Genomic DNA, 20,130 nt, shown 5'->3' with positions numbered 1-20,130 from the left:
GGTTCGCCTTTTTGGTCTTTGGACAGCAATCAGTGGGCGCTCGCGAATAACCAATCTGCTTCCCCTTTCGCTCCCGCAGAAATTTTGGGAGCCACGAGACACGGTGGGCCTCCCAGACCAGGTATGGTCCCGCCGAAGGGTCCCCTAAGCTCGCCAAAGCCTAGTCCGTGGCTCGCGGGCGTGCGGCGCGCGGGGGACTACAGTTTCCAGAGTGCCCTGCGGCGACGGGCGGAGCCGGGGAGCGCCCGCAGCCAATTAGGGGGTCTCCGGGCGCTGCCGGGGAGCGGCAGGTGGAGTCGGGGCGATGGGCGGGGGCGGGGCCGGGTCCCCGGAACGCGTCCCGGGGCTTGCGGGCTGGGCGGGGGCGCGGCGCGAACTGGGTCTACATCGGGAGGCGGCCCGGAGATTGGACCGAGCGGGGGCGGGGACCGCGGCCGCCTGCGCGGTTCCGGGTGCTCCCGCCGCGCGCAGCCCAGGGCGCACTTGACCGTGGTCTGGCTGCGGGGAAGGGCGGGTCTGGGGAGAACCCCCGAGCGCCGCGGCGTCCTCCAGCCCCTCCCTCGCGGCCGCCGGAGCCACAGCCCGAGCCGGAGCCGGCGCCACCTCGCCCCCCTGCTCGCGTGTCCCCAGCCATGGCTTTCGCCAATTTCCGCCGCATCCTGCGCCGGTCTACCTTCGAGAAGAGAAAGTCCCGCGAATATGAGCACGTCCGCCGGGACCTGGACCCCAACGAGGTGTGGGAGATCGTGGGCGAGCTGGGTGATGGTGCCTTCGGCAAGGTTTACAAGGTGAGGGCGCTGTGTTGTTGGTGGGTGGCTCGGGGCGCGTGGAGCGGCTCCGGAAGGAAGGGGCGCTGGCCCTGGTCAGTCTCGGCCACGTTTTGGGAGAACGCAGAGAGCTGCCCGGCCCTGAACTCGGAGTCCCGGGGTCCTGTCCTGGTGATCCTTGTTCTTCGCTGGGGTGGGGGGTGGGGTATCCTCACACAGCCCGGCTGAGTCCCTGCGTGCCAGACGTCCCCTCCGGGCACGGCTGCTGCCCCCGAGCTAAGTTTCTGAGCACTTCCTGTGCGCCCCGCACGGCTCTCGGCGCCGCAGGGGGAGACAAAGGGGGCGCTTATAGGACTTTAGCATCCGAGACGAGGCATCCGCGGTAAAACTGATACTAGGCATACTTTTTAAGGGAGGCCACTCAGATGCTGTGAGAGTGCCGAGGCGATGGGGACAGAGAAACTCGGCTGCGTCTGGAAGGGTTGAGTCCGATGAAGTTGGGGACACACCTGAAGACGAGCCAGAGACGGGAGAGACAGGAGGTGGAGGGGGGGGTTGTCTAGAGTGAGAGGTTAGGCATGGAAATGTGGGCTGGGGCTGGGCAGAGGGGAAAGTCAGGGCCTCGTGAATCCTGCGCTTCGGGGATCAGATTTGAGTATGTGGATGAGTCACAGCTGGGGAGTCTCCCAGTCTGCAGTCACCTTTCCCTAGAAGAATAAAAGGACAGAGAGCTTTTGTGGAGGGGTGGGTGGGGCAGAGCTGATTAATTGTAGTCACGTTTGCAGCGGGTCATTGTCTGGTTTCTGGTCCTGAGAACAAATTCTGAGTTGCTCAGTCGTATTGGGGACCCAAACACTTAGAGCTTGACTCCACGCTTTCCCTGATCTCCTTTCCCCCAGGAAACTCTTTACTGAGAGAAACCCACATGTTAAGCTGGTGGTGTCTCCAGGAGGGCACCTCCTTCCTAAGCCACCATCACCTTCTTTCGGGCTCCTATAGCTTGTAGACCACTCTGACCCCAGGATTTCCGGCCAGGAGCCTGGACCACAGAGAGAGCTTCTCTAGGCCACCCCTGGTCAAGACTTGCTCTCTTTACCTTGAAAGTGGTGGAGAGCCTAATCACCAAAGTGTAGTCCCTGGAGGAGTAGCACCAGCATCACCTGGGAGCTCGTTAGAAATGCAGAATCTCAGGCCCCACCCTAGACCTAATAAATAATAAAGTAGGGTCTGCATTTTAACAGATGCCCAGATCCCCCTGATTAGAATCCCCCATGTTACGTGCGCATTAAGTTTGAGAAACATTGCTCTAGGGGCAATTTTGAAGTCACCCAGGCCCATCAGGGTGCCTGTTTTGTTACCTTACCACCTCCCCACGGAGCCAGCACTTCCTGTTACAGGGTGAAAGCCCCACTGGAGCAAAGGTTCTGTGGTTGGAAGGCTGGCCTCTGTGACTCTCAGCTGCCTTGATTTGCTGCCTTTCTCTGCCTGAGGGTTCTGCACGTATTCCAGGGCCGTCAGCACATACTTCACTCGCACATCTTTTCTTTCCCCTTCTCAGAGCTGCCTCTTCCTCCTAGCGGCACCAGGAAACTGTCCTCAGTCTTGCGGCCCCCCTGGACACCCCGCCGGTGTACTTGCCTTCCCCTGATGGAGCCTGCTCTTCCAGGTGTGCTCTGACCACCGTGAGAACAGCTGGACCCTTGGTCAGCTCACCACATCCCCCGCTTTCTCCAGAAGGTTCAGCTGGTGTTTTTAGTGCATGCTGTTGGCTCTCGCTGATGTTGTTCTGTTAGGGGCTGACTTTCCATTGCAGTCTTGTCCCTGTCCCCTAATGAATCCTGGCTTCATGAGGTTCATTTTCTTTCAAACCTAAATGCAGAACTTTGCTTCTAGGCTGGTAAGATTTCCCCTTGTCAGTTTCGATTGTCATTTCCTCCTGCTTTAGCCCCATAAAACTCCCTTACAACTCTGAAAGTTTCATACAAAGGAGCCCATCTGATTCACAAGTTATTTTGTCTCCTCCTGGTTCTCCAGAGCACGTGCACCCTTTTAAAAGTGAGTCTAGTGCTCAAAGCTGTGAGCCTGGCTGCACCACAAGTCCCTCCCCACCACCTCCGAACCCATGATTTTCTCATAATTAAGACAAGGGAAAGGTAGATCAGGAGAGCTGTGTGATGGCTGACACACCTGGACATTTATTAGGTTCCCTGCCTGGCCTTAGTGTGTGACCCTCTGATCTAACCCAACCCCATGTTACACGCAGGAATACAGGGGCTCAGGGAAAGAAATGGACTAGAAACCAAGGCTCTGGGCTTAGTTACCAGCTAAGGAAGACCCGTCTTGGATCAGAGATCCCTGTGACCTCGTCTCCCACCCTGGAGAAGTGCTGCTTAGTCAGCCCCTTAGAGTTGAAGTTGAAGCAGGTATTGCTTTACTAAAGATTTTAATCAGGGACCATAACTCCTTCCCACTTCACTGTTCCCTGGCATGGCCATTTCAGCAGCACAGGCCAGAGGTTCCATCTAGGGTTTATGTCTGGGACCAGAACTTCCATTTTGACATGGCACCTTGGTAACCAGTTGGCTGCGAGGTGGCGAAGTGATGGCCAGCAGCATCTCCTCTCCCTGTCCTAGAACTAGCAGATTCTTCTCCTGGCAGCCTAGGTGGTGAAGGCCTTTCTGAGGATTTCGCTGGTGTAAGAAGCCATAGGAATCCCAATTTGTCAAAGGCTTGTCAGAAGAGGACTCCAATTATAGATTTCCTGAGGAGTGTCTTGCAGAGGCTCAAAGCCTGATGTCTTGAGACATTAGTGTCTCAAGATAATGGAGCCTCTTTTTCCCTCTTCTCCCTGATAAATCATCAGTTGATCTCGGGAGAAAAAGAGGCTCGTAGGATTGATTTTTTGCACAGTCAAGTTCATGCTCACCTACTCCTTAAGCGATTTCAAATTGATTTCAAAAGAAAATCATTTCTAGTTCATTACTAGATACAAAGTAAAAGTCACAAGCTATATAGTTTCAAAATTCTTGCCCTTAATAATAATCTTTATTCTGAAGACAAGATGGAAAGGGAAGTGTTTGATATCGGGTTGAATGGAAGAAACTGCCTTCAGCAGGGTGTGCCCGCTGTCCTAGCTGTGGGTGAAAGATACTTATGTGCTGAACAGAGACAGGGAGCTTGTGGGCATGAAGAGTTGGGTTAACAGGCTGAGGTGATTTTTCTGCTTCTTGAAAATTGCTTTAGTTGTCGTCTTATGTTGTCTTTAAGCTTTTAAAAGGTTTATGATTTTGCAAAATTAGGTGTGTAGTACAATTTTTTTTTTAATTAAAAAGAAAAACATTACCCTAAGTCCCATCAGGTGCTGTTGACATTTTGATATATTTCCTTCCAGACTTAATCGATTTTTATGGAGAAAAAAATTTTTTTAATGCAGGGTTGTAATAATACATACCTACAGTGTTTTATGTTATCTTTCATTCCTAAAGCCTCTTCCTGTGTTATTCTAAATGCTTCACACATACCTTCTGGGATGGCTCAGTGCCCCCATGATTTTAATCTTATTGGATATTTAAGTAATTCCCACCCCCCCATTTTCTTTTTACTATTAACAAGTTAAAATTGATTAAATGCTTATCATGTGCCAGGCGCTGTGCTAAGCCCTTTACACAATACAGTCAGGTCTGCTGTAATGTAAATATGCCTTCCTAAAAATCCCTGAATTGTGCAAAACATGCAACAGAAATCAGAGGCCTTGTGAGAAAAATGGGGCTAAGGGCACAACACTCAAAAACTTCATCGGTACATTAGAAAAAAATAAAGATAGGAACCTAGCAAACAAGTAGCACCGTTTTACACAAGTTTTGCAGATAAGAAATATAAAATTATCACAATAAATACAGCACTGAACTGGGAAAGAGGTCTGCAAGGATGCTTGTGGCCGTGGGTGGGAAGCATTGCAGTACGTGAAGCTGTGGAAGGAGGGTTATCTGAAAAGAGGGTTATCTGAAATCAGGGGGCATGTTGGACCCCCAGATGGGGTGGGTGTGGCTTAAAGGTTGCTGACAGATGTTTGAGGTGCCTGTGCCATTTGTGCATTGCTTTGCTGCTCGGCTCACCTGGGTGAAATTTTCTGCGTTCACCTAGTGTTTCTGGCAGAACAGAACATAAGCAAATGTGAATTTAGCGTTTTGATAAAATTGTTCCCTAATACATCAGTGGTGTTGGAACAAAATTGGCATTTTTTAAAGTAAACTTTATAGCAAAGCTGACTGTATATTTTTATTTATTTATTTTTGGCTGCATTGGGTCTTTGTTGCTGCACACGGGCTTTCTCTAGTTGCGGCGAGCGGGGGCTACTCTTCGTTGCGGTGCGCGGGCTTCTCATTGTGGTGGCTTCTCTTACTGTGGAGCATGGGCTCTAGGCATGTGGGCTTCAGTAGTTGTGGCTCGCGGGCTCTAGAGTGCAGGCTCAGTAGCTGTGGCGCACGGGCTTAGTTGCTCCGCGGCATGTGGGGTCTTCCCGGACCAGGGCTCGAACCCGTGTCCCCTGCATTGGCAGGCAGATTCTTAACCACTGCACCACCAGGGAAGCCCTAAGCTGACTCTATATTGATGAACAGCTTTGCTTGTAAAGTTTTTATATTTTAAATCATTTTTTTATGCTAGACTCCTAGAAGGGAGTTACTCGGTTGAGGGAGTGATGCATGGCTCTTTGAGGGTGGTTTTTAAAAGAAAATGAGATAAGTTAATAGAGGCCCCCTTTGCCCCTTGCCTTCGCTTAAGAGCCAATCCCCGAGTCCTCTGGGACCCTGCAGGAACCTGGGATCTTGGCAGCGGCTGCCCCACGGGTGGGGACCTCAGGTGCCCCCTGGCTCAGAAAGCCATTGTTAAGCCCCATCCTTCGGGTGCCATATCCTGCCCTGCCACCCAGTTCAGACAAAGCTGAGGTTCTGAGCCCTCCCCGGCCAGGCCGGCTCCTTTCCCCTCTTCTCTGCCTAAGAGTTTTTAAGCCTGGGTTTCCGCTCCTCCGCTTCCTCCTTCCTCCGGGGTCTGCCGAGGTCTCCCGTGCGCCTCCCCTCCTCCTCCGGAAAGAGCTCTGCCCCCAGGCAGTAACCTTATTTCCGCTCAGTCTAGTGTTTTTAAACACAAGTCCATGCTATTGTGAGTGGGTTCCTGGCTGGGTCTTAAAACCAAGGTGGCCGGAGCTTCCTGGGGATGTTGCCTGCCCAGGGGGTCTGCTTGGGTCTGGAGGGGCTGATTTAGCACTGGCTGCCCTGAGACTTGTTCTGGCTGGGTCTAGAGCAGGCCAGGGTGAAGTGAGCTAAACAACTAACTGTGCCCCCAGCCTTCACCTCCACCCAGGGTCCCCTGGCCTCCTGAGGTTACCCGGACTAGGGGGAAACCCCCAGGGGCTGCCGCCCCACAGGTCCCCAGAAAACAGCCCGGGATGGTCACTCCCAGGCCCAGCTGCTGCTGAGGGCGGTGGAGCAGGGTGCTTAAGGGAAGCAACTGGGGCTCAGGAGGATCTGGGTTGTAACCCCAGACAAGTGATCCCCCGCCTTCTGAGCCTCAGACTCTTTTTTTAAATTTATTTATTTATTTATTTATTTTTGGCTGTGTTGGGTCTTCGTTTCTGTGCGAGGGCTTTCTCTAGTTGTGGAGAGCGGGGGCCACTCTTCATTGCAGTGCGCGGGCCTCTCACTATCGCAGCCTCTCTTGTTGCGGAGCACAGGCTCCAGACGCGCAGGCTCAGTAGTTGTGGCTCACGGGCTTAGTTGCTCCGCGGCATGTGGGATCTTCCCAGACCAGGGCTCGAACCCGTGTCCCCTGCATTGGCAGGCAGATTCTCAACCACTGCGCCACCAGGGAAGCCCCCTCAGACTCTTTTGTCTGTAAAACGGAGGTGATAATTTGGAGGACGATGGAGGACGAGGTGAGCTAGGGAGGTGTAATACATTCAGCACCTGATCTCCACCCAGGAAGTGGGCAGGAAAGGATGATAGTTCATTATGGTTGATGCTCTTGCTATCAGATGGAGAAGGTCCTGGCCAGTTACTGCAGCTAAACTGGGGACAAGCAGAAGGACTTCAGTGTTTGTAGCTTGTCCATGATACCAGGCTCCCCACCTTGGCACTGTTGACATTTGGGGCAGCTCATTCTTTGCTGTGGGGGCTGCCTGTGTATTATGGGATGTTAGCGGCATCGCGGCTTCTACCCACAAAAGTACCACCACTGCCGGCACCTCCCCCTCCACCCGCAGTTGCCAAAAATGTCTCTGGACAAGGTCACATGTCCCCTGGGGGGCAAGATCACTCCCGTGGCGCACTGCTGCCTCATACAAATGAATGTGCCTCGATTCAGTTCAGCAAACAGGCCGCATTCACCTGTGTGTATCACATCCCTGGGTGTGTGATAAAAGACTCGGGCCTCACAGCCAGGCAGACCAGGCTTTCAATCCTGGCTGCCCCACTTCGCCGCTGTGTGAAGTCAGGCGAGTGGCTTGTCTCTGAGCCTCAGTTTCCCCATGTGTCCAGTGGGGCTGAGACCAGTACTCACCCCACAGAGCAGCTGTGAGAATCAGACCAGTAGCTCAGAGGTGCTCAGGATGGGCCAGGCGCCTGCCTCCCCTGCTGCTTTCAGGGCCACACGGGGGAGGAAAAGAAAGCTCTGCCAGGGTGAGAGAGCTGTAGCAGGACCAAGATGGGGCTGGAGTGAGAAGGGACGGCTTCCACCAGGCAGGGTGGGTGGGACGGGATAGAAAGCGGGAGGGAAGGAAGTCTGGGCCAGGAGAGAGGCCGGACAGTGAGGCCTGAGGTTGTCCCCTGGTGGCCCTTGAGCCAGGAAGGGCCTGCAGACGGGTTTGTGTGGCTCCCACGGTGGCTGAACCAAATTTAAAGTGATTGCCAGCATTTTGAGATCAGGAGAGTTCGCATAAGAGCCCTGATCCCTGTCTTCTGTGGAAATATCAGATATGCTGGTACCACCCACGTGTACTCCTGCGGGGCCACATCTGCTGGAAGTGAGGGGCAGCCTCTGGGGCAGCGCTGTCCAAAGGGTATGTAACAGGAGCCGCGTGTGCAAATCACAATATTCTAGTAGCCTCATTCAAACAAGGAAAAACACCAGGAGAAATGAATTTCAACAGTATATTTTAATTATCCCAGTATTTCCAAAGTATGATCATTTCAGCATATAATCAATACAAAGAAAGAGTTATTTAAAGTTCTCATTCCATACTAAGTCTTTGAAATTGGTGTGCGTTTGGCATTTACAGTGTGTCTCGGTGTGGACCAGCCACGGTTTAGGTGCTCGGTAGTGACCTTGGCTGCTATACTGGGCAGCGTAGATCTGGCCTCTCTGTCTGCCAGCACCTGGTGCCCTCCCCCTGCTCTACTGTACACATTTCAAATGCCTCCTCAAGCCCAGTGGTCAGTGGGTTTGGGAGCTGGGCTGGGCCTGGAGAGCTGGCCAGGGCGGGCCAGGTCTAGAACAGTGTGTGGGGGCCAAGTCAAGAGAGCCTTGAATGCCAAGTTGAGGGATTTGAATATGACGGTTACCGTCCTGCCTGCCCCAAGCCTCTGGGGCCTGACCAGGTCATGAGGTCAGCCTTGTGTGGTGTTAGAGAAGAGTGATCTTTGGATGGTCACCAGATGGGGAGTGGCTTGCCCACACAATTGGGGGATGCCAGAGCCAGGTATCCTGGCTGGCCAAGGTCAGGGTAGCCACTGATGAGTGAAGGCTGGGACAGAGTGGCCACGTCTTGGCGGTTGGAGCTGCTGGGGGTGGGAGGGAGGACCAGAGCTGTGGTCGGAGCTCAACTTAGAGTCCAGGGAGGGGAAGTGACTGATGGGAGGGGACTCGCCTGAGAGGGAGATATTGTACGCGGGTGAGAGGCATGGAGGGTTCTAGAGAACTAGGCCTGGTAGTCAGTAAGGAAAGAGAGCAGAGTCGGTGAGATGGGAAGGGAAGCTCACGTTTGCCAGGGACTAGAGATGGTCTGGGAACTTGGATGCAATCCTGGATCCTGGAGTTAAAGCCTGGCCCTCCCTCTTGGAGGTTATGTGATCCTGAGAAAAGTACTTACCTGTGCCTCGGTTTCTTTAGTTGCAGAAAGGTACTGCTTCATAGGGTTGTTGGATTATGAAATAGCCCATGTAAACCACTTAGTTCAGGACTCTGGAAAAGCTCACATGGGTGTTAGTCATTAGCATGATCAGCTGAACACCTCCTACGTGTCAGGCACTGTGGGTTCCAAGGTGAACAAGATAAATGAGTGGGGAGTTGACTTTTGCTCCATTCATTTTTTTTTGGCCTCACCACGTGGCATGCAGGATCCTAGTTCCCCAACCAGGGATTGAGCCCATGCCTGCTGCAGTGGAAGCACGGAGTCTTAACCACTGGACCGCCAGGAAAGTCCCTCTCCGTTCTTATCTGTCCATCATTCCATCATATATTGTTCTACCAGCCCCATGAAAGGCAGGAGTTAGTATCCCCACCTGATGAAGCAGAAGCCCAGAGAGGTACAGTGACTTGCTCAGCATCACACAGCTCTTCTGTGGCAAAGTTGGGACTTAAACCCAGATATCTCTGGCCAGGAGCCTCTGCCTTTTCTGCTGTACAATACAGAGGGGAAGACAAAGGGGCTTATTGGGAGGAGAGGGTCCAGGGTCCCTTCAGTGTAGTATCTCCTGTGGCCTTGACATTTGTGAGCCCAGGAATGTGACCTTTCTTCGGGCCTGCCTCAGCCTCCACTGAATCTGAGCCCTGGGATGGCGATGGTGGCCTCTAATGCGGAGGAAGTGGTGATGGTCTTGGGCAGGGCTAGCAGAGGAAGTGGCAGGGGAAGGGGGCGGTGTCAGGGTGGGGAAGCTGGGTGCTTCTGAGGCCCTTGTGGGTCCTAAGGTGCTGAGCACTCCTGTAGGCTGCTGACAGAGAGGGAGGGACAGGCAGGGAGGAAGGGACTTGCAAAAGAGCTTCCTCCTTCCACCCCCTCCTCCCGCTCTCCATGTGCTCACTCTTCTTTCTCTTCCCCTTTCTCTGTGCTTTCCCCTTTGCTACAATTTTTTTCTTCCTTCTCCTATACCTTATTTTTTCCTCCTAAGAGCAGGCTGTACCAGAACCAGAATTCAAGCCCTAAGGGTGGCAGGTGGAGGGTTAACCACTGTACTGGTGACTAAAGAGTTAACATTAGCCAGCCTCCAAATCTAAGGAGGATGGGGGCCACTGAGAGCGGTTGAAGGAAGCACAGCCTTTTCTGCCTCAGGACCTTTGCACTTGCTGGTCCCTCTGCCTGCCACTCTCTTCTGATGACTGCACAGCTGGCTCCTTCTCATCCTCTGGGTCTCAACTCCCATGTTCCCTCCTGACCACAGTGACAGCTCCCTGCTGATTTCCTTCAAGGCTCCTGTCACAAACTGGGATTCTCTTGTGTGTCTCCTTGTTTATTTTCTTTCCTCTCTGGAGAACGTAAGGCCCTGGAGAGCAGGGAATTATCCATCTTTTGTGGATAACAGGTATGTGGTAGATACTGAGTTAATAACTGCTGAATGAATAAACGAATTGTAGTAAATGCCGGACCCAGGCTCCCCCCTCTCTTTAGGCAGGCCAGCACTGTGGTGATGAGTGCAGGCATTGAAATCAGTTCTGAGCTTTCTCCTGGCTTTGCTGCCTGCTTGCTGTGTGACCTTGGGAAAGTCACCTCACCTCTCTGAGGCTCAGTATCTTGAGCTGTAAAATGAGGATCAAAATAGTGCTTCCCTCAGGGAATTTGTGAAGATGGAGACGTGTGGCCAACCCTAACACCGTGCCCAGCATGGAGGAAGGAGAAGTGAATGGGACTGTTGTCATTGTGATGATGATGATGTTCTCTGCGGGTTGACTAGATTGCCTGGCCTGGCTTTCTGATGATTGACAGGCAGATTCCCTTGGGGCTCCTGGTCCACCTCCCCTTGCTTGTTACACTGGAGGCTGCTCCTGGGTAGACGCTGGTGTGTCAAGTCCCGGGGATCAGCCTAAAGCTTACGGCTGTGTTATGAGGTTGAACATGATTCAGTGACAGTAAAGAAGGCTCCGTCCAGCCTTTGAGAAGTTCCCTACCCGGGGAGGGCAGTCTCAGCTCCATGCCCACCGTGTGACCAGTTGATCCAGCGTAGCCAAGGCCATCCTGGGTGGCTGGAAGAGCAGCATTCATGCCCTGGAGGGAGAAGCCAATGCCGGTGCCTCACTTCCCTCCGCCCTCCTTCCTGGAAAGCTCCAGCCTGTCTTGTCTGGCAGCCCAGACCCAATTCTTGGCCCTCTGAGGTGGTTGCCACAAAGCTGGCATTGTCGCCCTGAGGAATGACCCCATCAGAGCTGGCATGCCTCTCTGTTGGGCCTTGAGATTCTTTCTACCTTTGATTTGCATCTTGGTGGGCTCTGGTGCCAGATTGGGTAGGCCTAGTTCTTTCTCAAGCCTCCTTTTCCTTCGAGTGCCTTCAACACCCCTGCACCCACTTCGAGGTGACAGCTGGGGCTGAGGAGAGGTGACTGGTGTGCCTCCGTTCATGAGGAATCTGGAACCCCAAGCACCAGTGCCAGCCTCTGTCCCCCATCCCGACCTTCTGATCCGTCTGCAGGACCGCCTGCGGGGACCAGCGAGGTGCACCTCAGAAGACCCCTGAATCACCCCACACCTCCCACAAGAGTCCTCCTCACAGGCTGTGGACTTGGTGATGCCCTTCATCCCATGAGTCCCAGCAAGGCCGTTGTCTTTGCTGAGTGACCTTGGGCAAATGATGTCACCCCTCTGAGCCTCAGTTTCCTTTTCTGAAAAAGGGGGATAATACAGTCCCTTTCACAAGTGGGACCAAAGTGTCTTTACACCTGCAATCTTACAAGACCAGTTCCTAAGGGCACACTGCAGAACTGACCCAGGCTTGGCCTCACATCTCAGTGCTCTCTAGGGTACCCACCTGTGTGACCCGTGAGGCCTGGAGTGACCCTGCCACTTGGAGACCTGTCTGGCAACCTGTAAATCAAGTCTCAGGCTTTTGGACGCAGCACCCTGTGACCAGGGTAGAGAGCCCAACGACAGGGGATTGGTTAGATCTACGGTGGACCCACCATTCAGTCTGCAGTAGTTGGAGGGGATGCTGTGGAAGGTGTTTTGTGATCTGAAGGGCTGTTCGTGGCATATTGCTAAGTAAAAAGGAGAATGACAAATCAATGTATATAGTTGAATCCCATTTTTATGAAGTATGCAAGGACACATTTGTGGAGAGAGAGAGAGACAAGCATGAGGGGACAGTTGTGGGGCGTGCACTACGGCCCAGCCCTGCTCTAAGCGTCTTTGACATATTAATCCACTGAATGCTCACGACAGCCCATGAGGCGGGAACTGCTAACATCTTTATTGTACCAAGCAGGAAAGTGAGGGACAGAGAGGTCACGTTAGTCCCCTGGGGTCACACAGCTGGGAAGTGTTAGGGTGGGGTCCCAGACAAGTCCAGGTACCTCTGTACTGTGGAATCCTGGGAGGAGGTGCTCCAAGATGCTTAAGGCGGTTATCTCTGGGATGATGCCTGGTTTGATTTTCTTCTTTGTACCAGTATATTTTGAAGATGCTCTTTAACAAGTGTGTAATGCTTTTGGAATAATAAAAAACAGCACAGAAAGTACTGTTGACTGAAAACACAGGGCAACCTTAACTTCTCCGAGATTTGGGACTGACTAGAAAACAGGGTTGATAAGAGTACATGACCCCCAGTTTGTGGTGAAGATTGAGTGAGGTGAGGCTTAAAGGTGCCTGCATGTGCAGGGAGTGGGTCGGGGGCGGCGGCCTGGATAAAGGTGCTTCCTTCCTCTGTGCCGTTGACCCCAGGCCACCCGCCCCCCGTGACTGGGCACCCAATCCTCTCCCAGTCCTCTGGGTAGAGGGAGCCTGGGAAAGGTGGGAGCAGGAGCCTCAAGGAGGCAGAGCCCACGTCACCTGTCCCACCTGCTTTATCAGTGATGCGCGGGGTTGGATTCCCCAGAACTTTTGAAGAGCTGAGATCTGAAACCTCTCATATCCCCAGCCAAGTTGGACAGGTTGCCTGGGTTTTTGGCCAAGGCCATGAGATGGTATCTTTGGAGCCAATCCTGTTCAGGTTTTACTTTTTTATTTGCTGGCCCAGAAGGATTTGGAGCCTCAGCATTTCCCTGCTGTGCCAGGATTGCGTGCCAGGTTTCTCCTCTCCAAGAGAGAGAGTATTAAATGCCCGTCTTTGGAAACCATGTTACTCCTCTGCTTTTGTGCTTCATAATCTTTGCCATCCTTAAGTGTTACTTGTTCTGAAACTCAGCCGTTTCATTTGTCACTGAACTGAAACTTGGCCCGGCGATTATTGATCAGGAAATGGTTTCCTCTCATTAACTGTGTATATGTCCTGGCCCAGTCAAAGGCTTTGGCTTTCCCAAGGTAAAGAGGGCCCATCTTCCCAAACCAGAGAGCAGATTAGATTCAGGAATCTAAATGTGTTGAGGAGACAATGGACTTCGTGTCACTTTCCTTTCTTTTGTGTGGAGGGCCTCATTTCTCTCTGTTTACAAGGAGATACACATACCGATTCACTCCTCCATCCATCCATCCATCTATTATTTTAAAATACTTATTGGCCAGATAGAATAACAGATACCTTGGTGAACGAGATAAACATGGTTTTAGGCTTTTGAAAACCAAAAATACACAGTCCCAATGAAGGCAGTAACAACCAATAGTCAACTGACTAACCCATGGTGGCTTATAAACTTTTTCATGTCACTGGAATTATCTCCATCTCCATCAGGAAACTAAAGTCTAGTTTCCTGTCTTCACCCAGGGCACGTAGCTGGTAAGTGGTAGAGTTGGAATTTGAACCTAGGTCCTGTGCTGTTTCCATTCCAGAAATCACTTGCTAGAAATTAGCGCATTTCCGGGACTTCCCTGGCGGTCTAGTGGTTAAGACTTGCGCTTCCAGTGCAGGGGGTGCGGGTTCGATCCCTGGTCGGGGAACTAGGATCCTGTATGCTGTGTGTTGAGGCCAAAAAAAAAAAAAAGAAGTTTGCCCATTTTTCAGTTTACTAAGTTGGGGATACTGGATGGAGTAGCATTGGTACTTGTAAAAAGAACTTTGTTGGCTGTGGTATAGAGGGAAGAAGAGAAGCTGGTTGTTCACAGAAGCCAGCAACAAGGTAGGCTCTGGTGCCTTTTGGGAAGAAAGGAAGACTTGATGATTGTCTGCTCCCTAGACATACCTTTCATTCCTTTATCCCTCTCTCACATTCATCTGTTCTCCCATCCAGCTATTCATCCTCCTGGTCACTCACTCTCCTATCCATCTGTCAATCCATCCATCCGTCCATCAGCCCATTTACTCATCTTCCCATCTATCCATCAGCCCACTTACCCATCTTCCCATCCACCCACCCATCTATCCATTCATCCTCCCACACACCCATCCTTCCATATGCCTTCCCTCCCACCCATCCTCCCATTCATCTAGCCACTTACCCATCTGCCTATCTGGCTAGCCATCCTCCCATCTTCCCTCATACCCACCCTCCCATGCTCCCATCCATCCACTGGCTGTTCTGTTCCAGGCTCTCTGGGGCAGAACAAGATGAATCAGACACGGGCTTAGCCTTTCAGAGCTCATAGCCAGGTCAGAGAGAATTTGTGAACACAGATGACTATGGCACCAGGTGGTCTGGTGATGAAAGCCCTAATAAGGTGTGAAGAAGTTCTAGCAGGGGAGGGGGGCTGGGGTGCTGGGAACATTTCACGGAGCAGGCTGTGGTTGAGTTAGACTTTGTGGGATGGTTAAACACAGGTATGGCAAAGGCACTCCAGGTGGAGGAAAGAGCATAAAGAAAAGCATGGACATAGGAAGCAGTCAGGCACTGGCTGTAGCAGGAGGTGAACGCAGGGGAGCGGTGGGATCCTGGAAAAGTGAAAGGGGCAGGTCACCAAGGCTTTGGGCCAGGGAACTTGGGCTTGATCGTGTCAGCGGCAGGGAGCCATTGAGGGTTTGCCCTAAGAGGGTCTCTGGTTAAAGGCAATGGAGGGAGACGTGGGAAAGGGGGATTGGCACACACAGCGGTTGGGTGGGAGCCCCTGGAGATTTCCCTCTGGAGGGCTTCTGAGGGGAAAGAGCACTGGGCAGAGAGCTGGACCTGAGTCGAACCCTGGCAGCCACTTCCTAGCTGTGTGACCTGGGACAAGTCACCTTCTCTACCTGGGCCTTCATTTTCTATACGAGGAGGTGGCAGTACTTTGCATCCCTCGTGGACCCGTGCTGGCTAAGGTGGGGCGCTCCTTATCCTGCCTCAAGAGACCATAGGAGGCCTCAGCAGGCCTTTTTCATCTTGGCACGTGGTGCCTATGGCTCCACTCTGCCCGCCCACTCATGCCCACCAGCCCGGGGGCGGTGGCAGCATCTGAGCCCAAGGCCATATCTGCCACCCATCCTGTCCGCAGCCCTCAGACCACCCTGTTTGAGTTGATGTTGGGCCCTTCTCCTGCACGTAGCCGGTCCTGCTGTGACCCTGGTTTCCTCCGGGGCCCGATTTCCTCGTTCCTTAATAGAGTTGAAGCCTTTCCCGCGATTGGTAACCGTTGTCACCACGCAAAGATTAAGTGTGTTCAGGCAGGGATACCACAGCTGTATATTGTGGGGCACAAACCAAGCCTCTTCTTGGTTCCAGTGGCCTGAACCTCATTTGACACATGCCTGGCCCAGCGTCCAGAATCAATCAAGGGGATGGGGAAAACAGAAACCTTTCGCCTTGACTGCTCCATTCTTCAGCTCTGACCCACCCGCCTGGGCTGCTCCTCTGACAGGTCAGCTGGGAGCCTTTCCTCACGCCTGCTGCCCAGCCAGGTTGCTAGGCGACCTCAGGAGCATAGGATCACCACCCAATGTTCTTCTACCCACTTTCTGCACTCAAGCCCTTTGTTTCTTCCTAGAGAAAGAAATGCATGTTTCTGAGGCTGGATCTGGGAGTGTTTTAGATGCTCCCTCACTGCTGTGAGAATGCCTTTTCTGCCAGGTGCAGCCTTGAGTGCAAAGCTGCCCACTTACCAGAACTTTCTGCAGTGATAAGACTGTTCTGTATCTGCTCTATTCAGCATGGTAGCCACTAACCACATGTGGTTATTAAGCGCTTGAAGTGTGGTTAATGTAACCGGGGAACTACATTTTAAATTTCATTTAATTTCAGGTAATTGAAATAGCCACATGGGGCTAGTAGCTACCATATTGGACAGCACAGCTCAAGTGGGTTCCCGAGAGGAGAGAGTGCCCATCTCTGGAAACATTTAAGGCAAGATCTGGATGAACTGGTCAATTTCTGTGCCCCAACCCCAGTCTGTCCTCACCGGGCCCCTTGTGGGTAATTGCCAGATGTCATTGGGTGAAAATAACCTTTAGAAACCATTTGCATTCCTCATGCTGTGTCTCAGCACCTCCCTGTCCGGAGGCACACACAGTTTTCCCGGAGTTATAGCTTAGCTACAGTTTTATCATCCAGCTTTGTTTACTTATTATGGCTTAATTATTTTTTCTCTTTATTATATTATTTTCCTAGTTATCATTTTAAAGGGTTGCTTAATATCCCACTAAGTTAACCATCATCCTATAGTTGAACATTTAGGTTACTTCCACTTTTTTGCCATAATTATGGGCTAATGTGAATGTGATCCTAGTACATGTCTTCTGTTGTCTTTTTTTGGAATTATTTCCTGGCCTTACATTCTCAGGAATGAGGGCTAATAGGCTTAAAAGTTATTTTCAAGGCTCTGGAAACCTATTGCCAGTTTTCATCTTTACAAGATTGAATCTGTTTATATTCTTGTCAGTAATCAGTTTATACATTTTACCACCTGTTTGGTTACCAGCAGTAGAGGTGGTCATTTTTCCTTGCCTTTTTTTTTTTTTTCTGGCCACACCTTGTGGCATGTGGGATCTTAGTTCCCCGACCGGGGATCAAACCCATGCCCCCTGCATTGGAAGCGCAGAGTCTTAACCACTGGACTGCCAGGGAAGTCCCTTGCTTTGTTAATGTAATAAGTGTAAAGTGATCTTCTCCGCTTTTTGGGAGGAAGAGTCTTTTGGCAGAAGAATCCCGTGGTTTCTGTCTGCCTGTGGCCTGTTAGTAACCACGTTTCCCATCTGGGTCCCTGATCCTAGATTATCAGTCAGGTCCTCCGAGAGGCCTCAGTGAAGGTCACTTTGTAGGTCATGATGCTCTTGGGAGTGAAGAGCGCCTCGTTACACAGGTGTTGGATGGTGAAGTATTTCCATAGGTGTCTGCTCTCTGCTGTAATAACCTCAGCGTTGGGGAGCTCATTTCCTTTTTGGTGCAAATGACAGTCATCCAAAAGGGAGTTTGTTGGCTCCCTGAGGAAAGTCTAAGGGCAGATCCTACCTTCAGGATCAGCTGGCTCCAGGTGTTCGCAGACCCTCAGCATCTGCCCTCCTCCATTTGTGGCTGGTCTCGTCTTCCCTGGTCTTGGCCTCACCTTCAAGCAGGCTCTTCAAAGGGGTGGCAAGGTGGGCTACGAGACCCTCCAGCCTTCTGTTCTGCCCGTTTAGCAACCCCAGAGAAAGAAAAAACTTATTTGCTGATAATTTTACAGAAAAAAAAAACCCCAAAAGCAAACCAAAAGACCACTCAGGTACGACCCTGTTAGCCTGCCACTGGCTGTGACTGAGAGGGTCAGGACTGAGTGGCTGGGCTGGGCTGGGCTGTGTGCCAGGACCAGGTGGGCTCAGCAGCGCCTCATGAATCCCTGGCACTGAGACTGAAAGAGAGACGGCTCCCAAAGGGAACTGGAGTTGTGAATCCGCAAGGGAAAATGGATGCTGGCCAGTTCCCCTGCTGCCCCGCTTTAGGATTCATTTCCAGGCAGCTCCACCAGCTCCCAGGCCTGAAGTGAGCTGTGCCACAGCAACACACCCTCCCAGGCCCTTCTGCTTTTGTGCTCTCATTTACTCTGTTTTGGTTCTACAGATAAGGCAGCTGTCACAGATCAGACTCTGGGCACTGCATGACCTTCACAGACTCAGTTTCCCCATCTGCAGACTGGGAATTGGGAGTTGGGGCTTGGGAGGGGCGGCTAACGTTCCTTCTGGTCCCTGAGTTCTATGATATCAGCCCTTTCCCTGGAGGAGGAGGGAGGGACACAGTGGTCAGCCTGCAGCCAGGAGGGAAGAGGAGGGCCTGGGGGCTGTGCCCAGCTGGCCATCTCTGTGTGGTTGACTTTCAGGAAGCTCCCAGTCCCTGACTGGGCTGGCTGGGCCCTTTGGGTGGGGCAGGGCTTCTTCTGGGAGGGTTGTTCCCACCTCCTTCGGGCTGGGCCCCGCGCCGCACAAGGGGGAGGATTGTTCCCACAGAGGTGCCTGGGCAGAAAGCACAAGTGGCCACTGTGTGTGCGCTCTCAAGGGTGTGGGCTGAGGCGTTAGTCATTGCCGGCCAGCAGTGGAGGGCTGGGTGGGCGCTCCCCCCGTCTTTTGCTGGACCCCAGTCTTGCCTCAGCCGGTGGGAGAGACGGACGTCAGAGGCCACAGACGGCCACTTGTTCTTTATATGACTTCTTGCCTATCAACTCCCGTGGGTGCCCCGTCCACGTGGACCACCCTTAGCTTTCCAGTACCCGCCCACTCCCCAAGATGCCCTCACATCAGACCCTGGAGAGAGCTTGGTTATCATTTCCCCTCTCTCCTACTGCACAGAGGGGGATACAGAGGCCCAGAAAGGACCTTGGCAGAATTTACAGGCACCTCTGGCAAAGCGGTCATGGACTTTGAAGTCACACAGGCCCCAATTCAACTCCCAGCCCTGTTGTTTTACCTGCTATGTGATCTTGAGCAAGTGACTTCACCTCTCTGAGCATCAGTTCTCTTATATATATATAAAACGAGGCCCTTAATAATAACACCACCCTATTGTAAAAATTAATTGAGGGGATCTAGCAGTGTCCTCTCGGGCCCTCTCTAGGCTCTGCTACTTTGGAGCTAGTTTCATTTTCAGGCTCCCCTTGGGAGCACGATGACCTAGAAACTCCAGGACTGTGGTAGGCAGTGCTGGAGGCTAGCAGTAAAGGAGGGCTTGGGGCAGCAACTGTTCTGAGGTTGCATTTCATTAGCTGACTTGATTACGTGTCTATCCCTGAACCAATCACTGTGGTTAGAGGGAATGCAGTGTTCTGATTGGCCGGCATAAGTCACCCACCTGCTTCTAGATATGGTGGTGGAATCAGCCCCGTTACAGCTTAGGGACTGGGAATGAGAGTGGGTTGGCTCCTCTGGAGAAAATTCAGGGAAGGGTGAATTATGCTATGGGAGGGCAGTGATTCCAACCTGCTGATTCTCCCTCTAGGCAGAAACTCTTCACTAGAAAAGTGCCTCACACATAATATGGACTCAGTAAATAATGGTTGAATGAATGAATGAATAGAATTAAGCTGATTCCTGCCAGCCTAGTGTAGTAAAGAGAACACTGGACTGGGAGTCAGGAGACCACCACAGCTCACAATCCTGGGTGGGTCCTGATAGCTCTCTGAGCCTCAGTCTCCTCATCTGGGAAATGGACATGATGGCTGGCACCTGCCTTAATGACTCTTGGGCAGATTAAATCCTGGCAGTTTCAGTCCTCCGCAGCTGCCAAGCGCTGTGACGCTGAGAGATTGCTATTGGCTTTAGCAAAGGGAGATGGAGCAGGGAACACTGGGCACTCGCCAAGAAGTGCGTGCTGGGAAGTGATTTGGAGCTCAGGCTCTTTGAGCCAGGCAGGCTTGAGTTTGTATTCAGCCTTCACCTTCCCACTTGCTGTGTGACCTGAGACACTCACCGTGCCTCTCTCAATCTCAGTTTCCTCATCTGTAAATTGGGAATGCTGATATTTGTCTCTAAGGGCTGCCTTGAGGATGAAATGAGAAATTCCACTCAGGGCCTGTCGCAGCACACAGTGACTGCTTAGACAGTGTTAGCTGTTTTTATCTTCAGCCATCATTACGTTCTCTGTGGCCTCAAGGTGATAGATTGCTGCTGTCACCTACAAATTGGCACTTGCCATCTACCTCTACAAGGATGAAATCATGAGCTGCTGCAGCTGCTGTCTTTCAACAGCCCCTGAAAGGAGTTCAGGGTGGAGAGCAGAGATGAGGTACTCTGTGCACTGGAAAAAACTGGCAGAACAGGTCTTCAGATAGTTAGATATTTTCACAAGACAATTTTATGAGCCCAATTCTTGTATCTCCTCATATCTAGAAAAGCACTAAAATCCTTCATGGTGACGTCTGCTCCTCGTGACTAGCAGTAGCTTTCATGAGACTAGCAGAAACCTGCAAAAAATATGTGTTTGACTG

General features: G+C 52.0%; 1 protein-coding gene across 1 annotated transcript in view; it reads left to right on the top strand.

The window, feature by feature from the left end:
- Positions 1-350: 350 nt before the first annotated feature.
- The window catches only part of STK10 (serine/threonine kinase 10), a 117,531-nt gene continuing 97,751 nt past the window's right edge, over positions 351-20,130 (top strand). The window contains exon 1 of the mRNA XM_061189932.1: positions 351-788. Within this exon, the coding sequence (XP_061045915.1) occupies positions 633-788 (156 nt within the window). The 5' untranslated portion in view covers positions 351-632. The remainder of the gene's footprint in view (positions 789-20,130) is intronic.

The sequence above is a fragment of the Eubalaena glacialis genome, chromosome 4, assembly GCF_028564815.1.
Source record: "Eubalaena glacialis isolate mEubGla1 chromosome 4, mEubGla1.1.hap2.+ XY, whole genome shotgun sequence".
Taxonomy (NCBI): domain Eukaryota; kingdom Metazoa; phylum Chordata; class Mammalia; order Artiodactyla; family Balaenidae; genus Eubalaena; species Eubalaena glacialis.
Note: the sequence above shows the minus strand (reverse complement) of the source record. Positions and strands in the feature narration are given on the sequence as shown.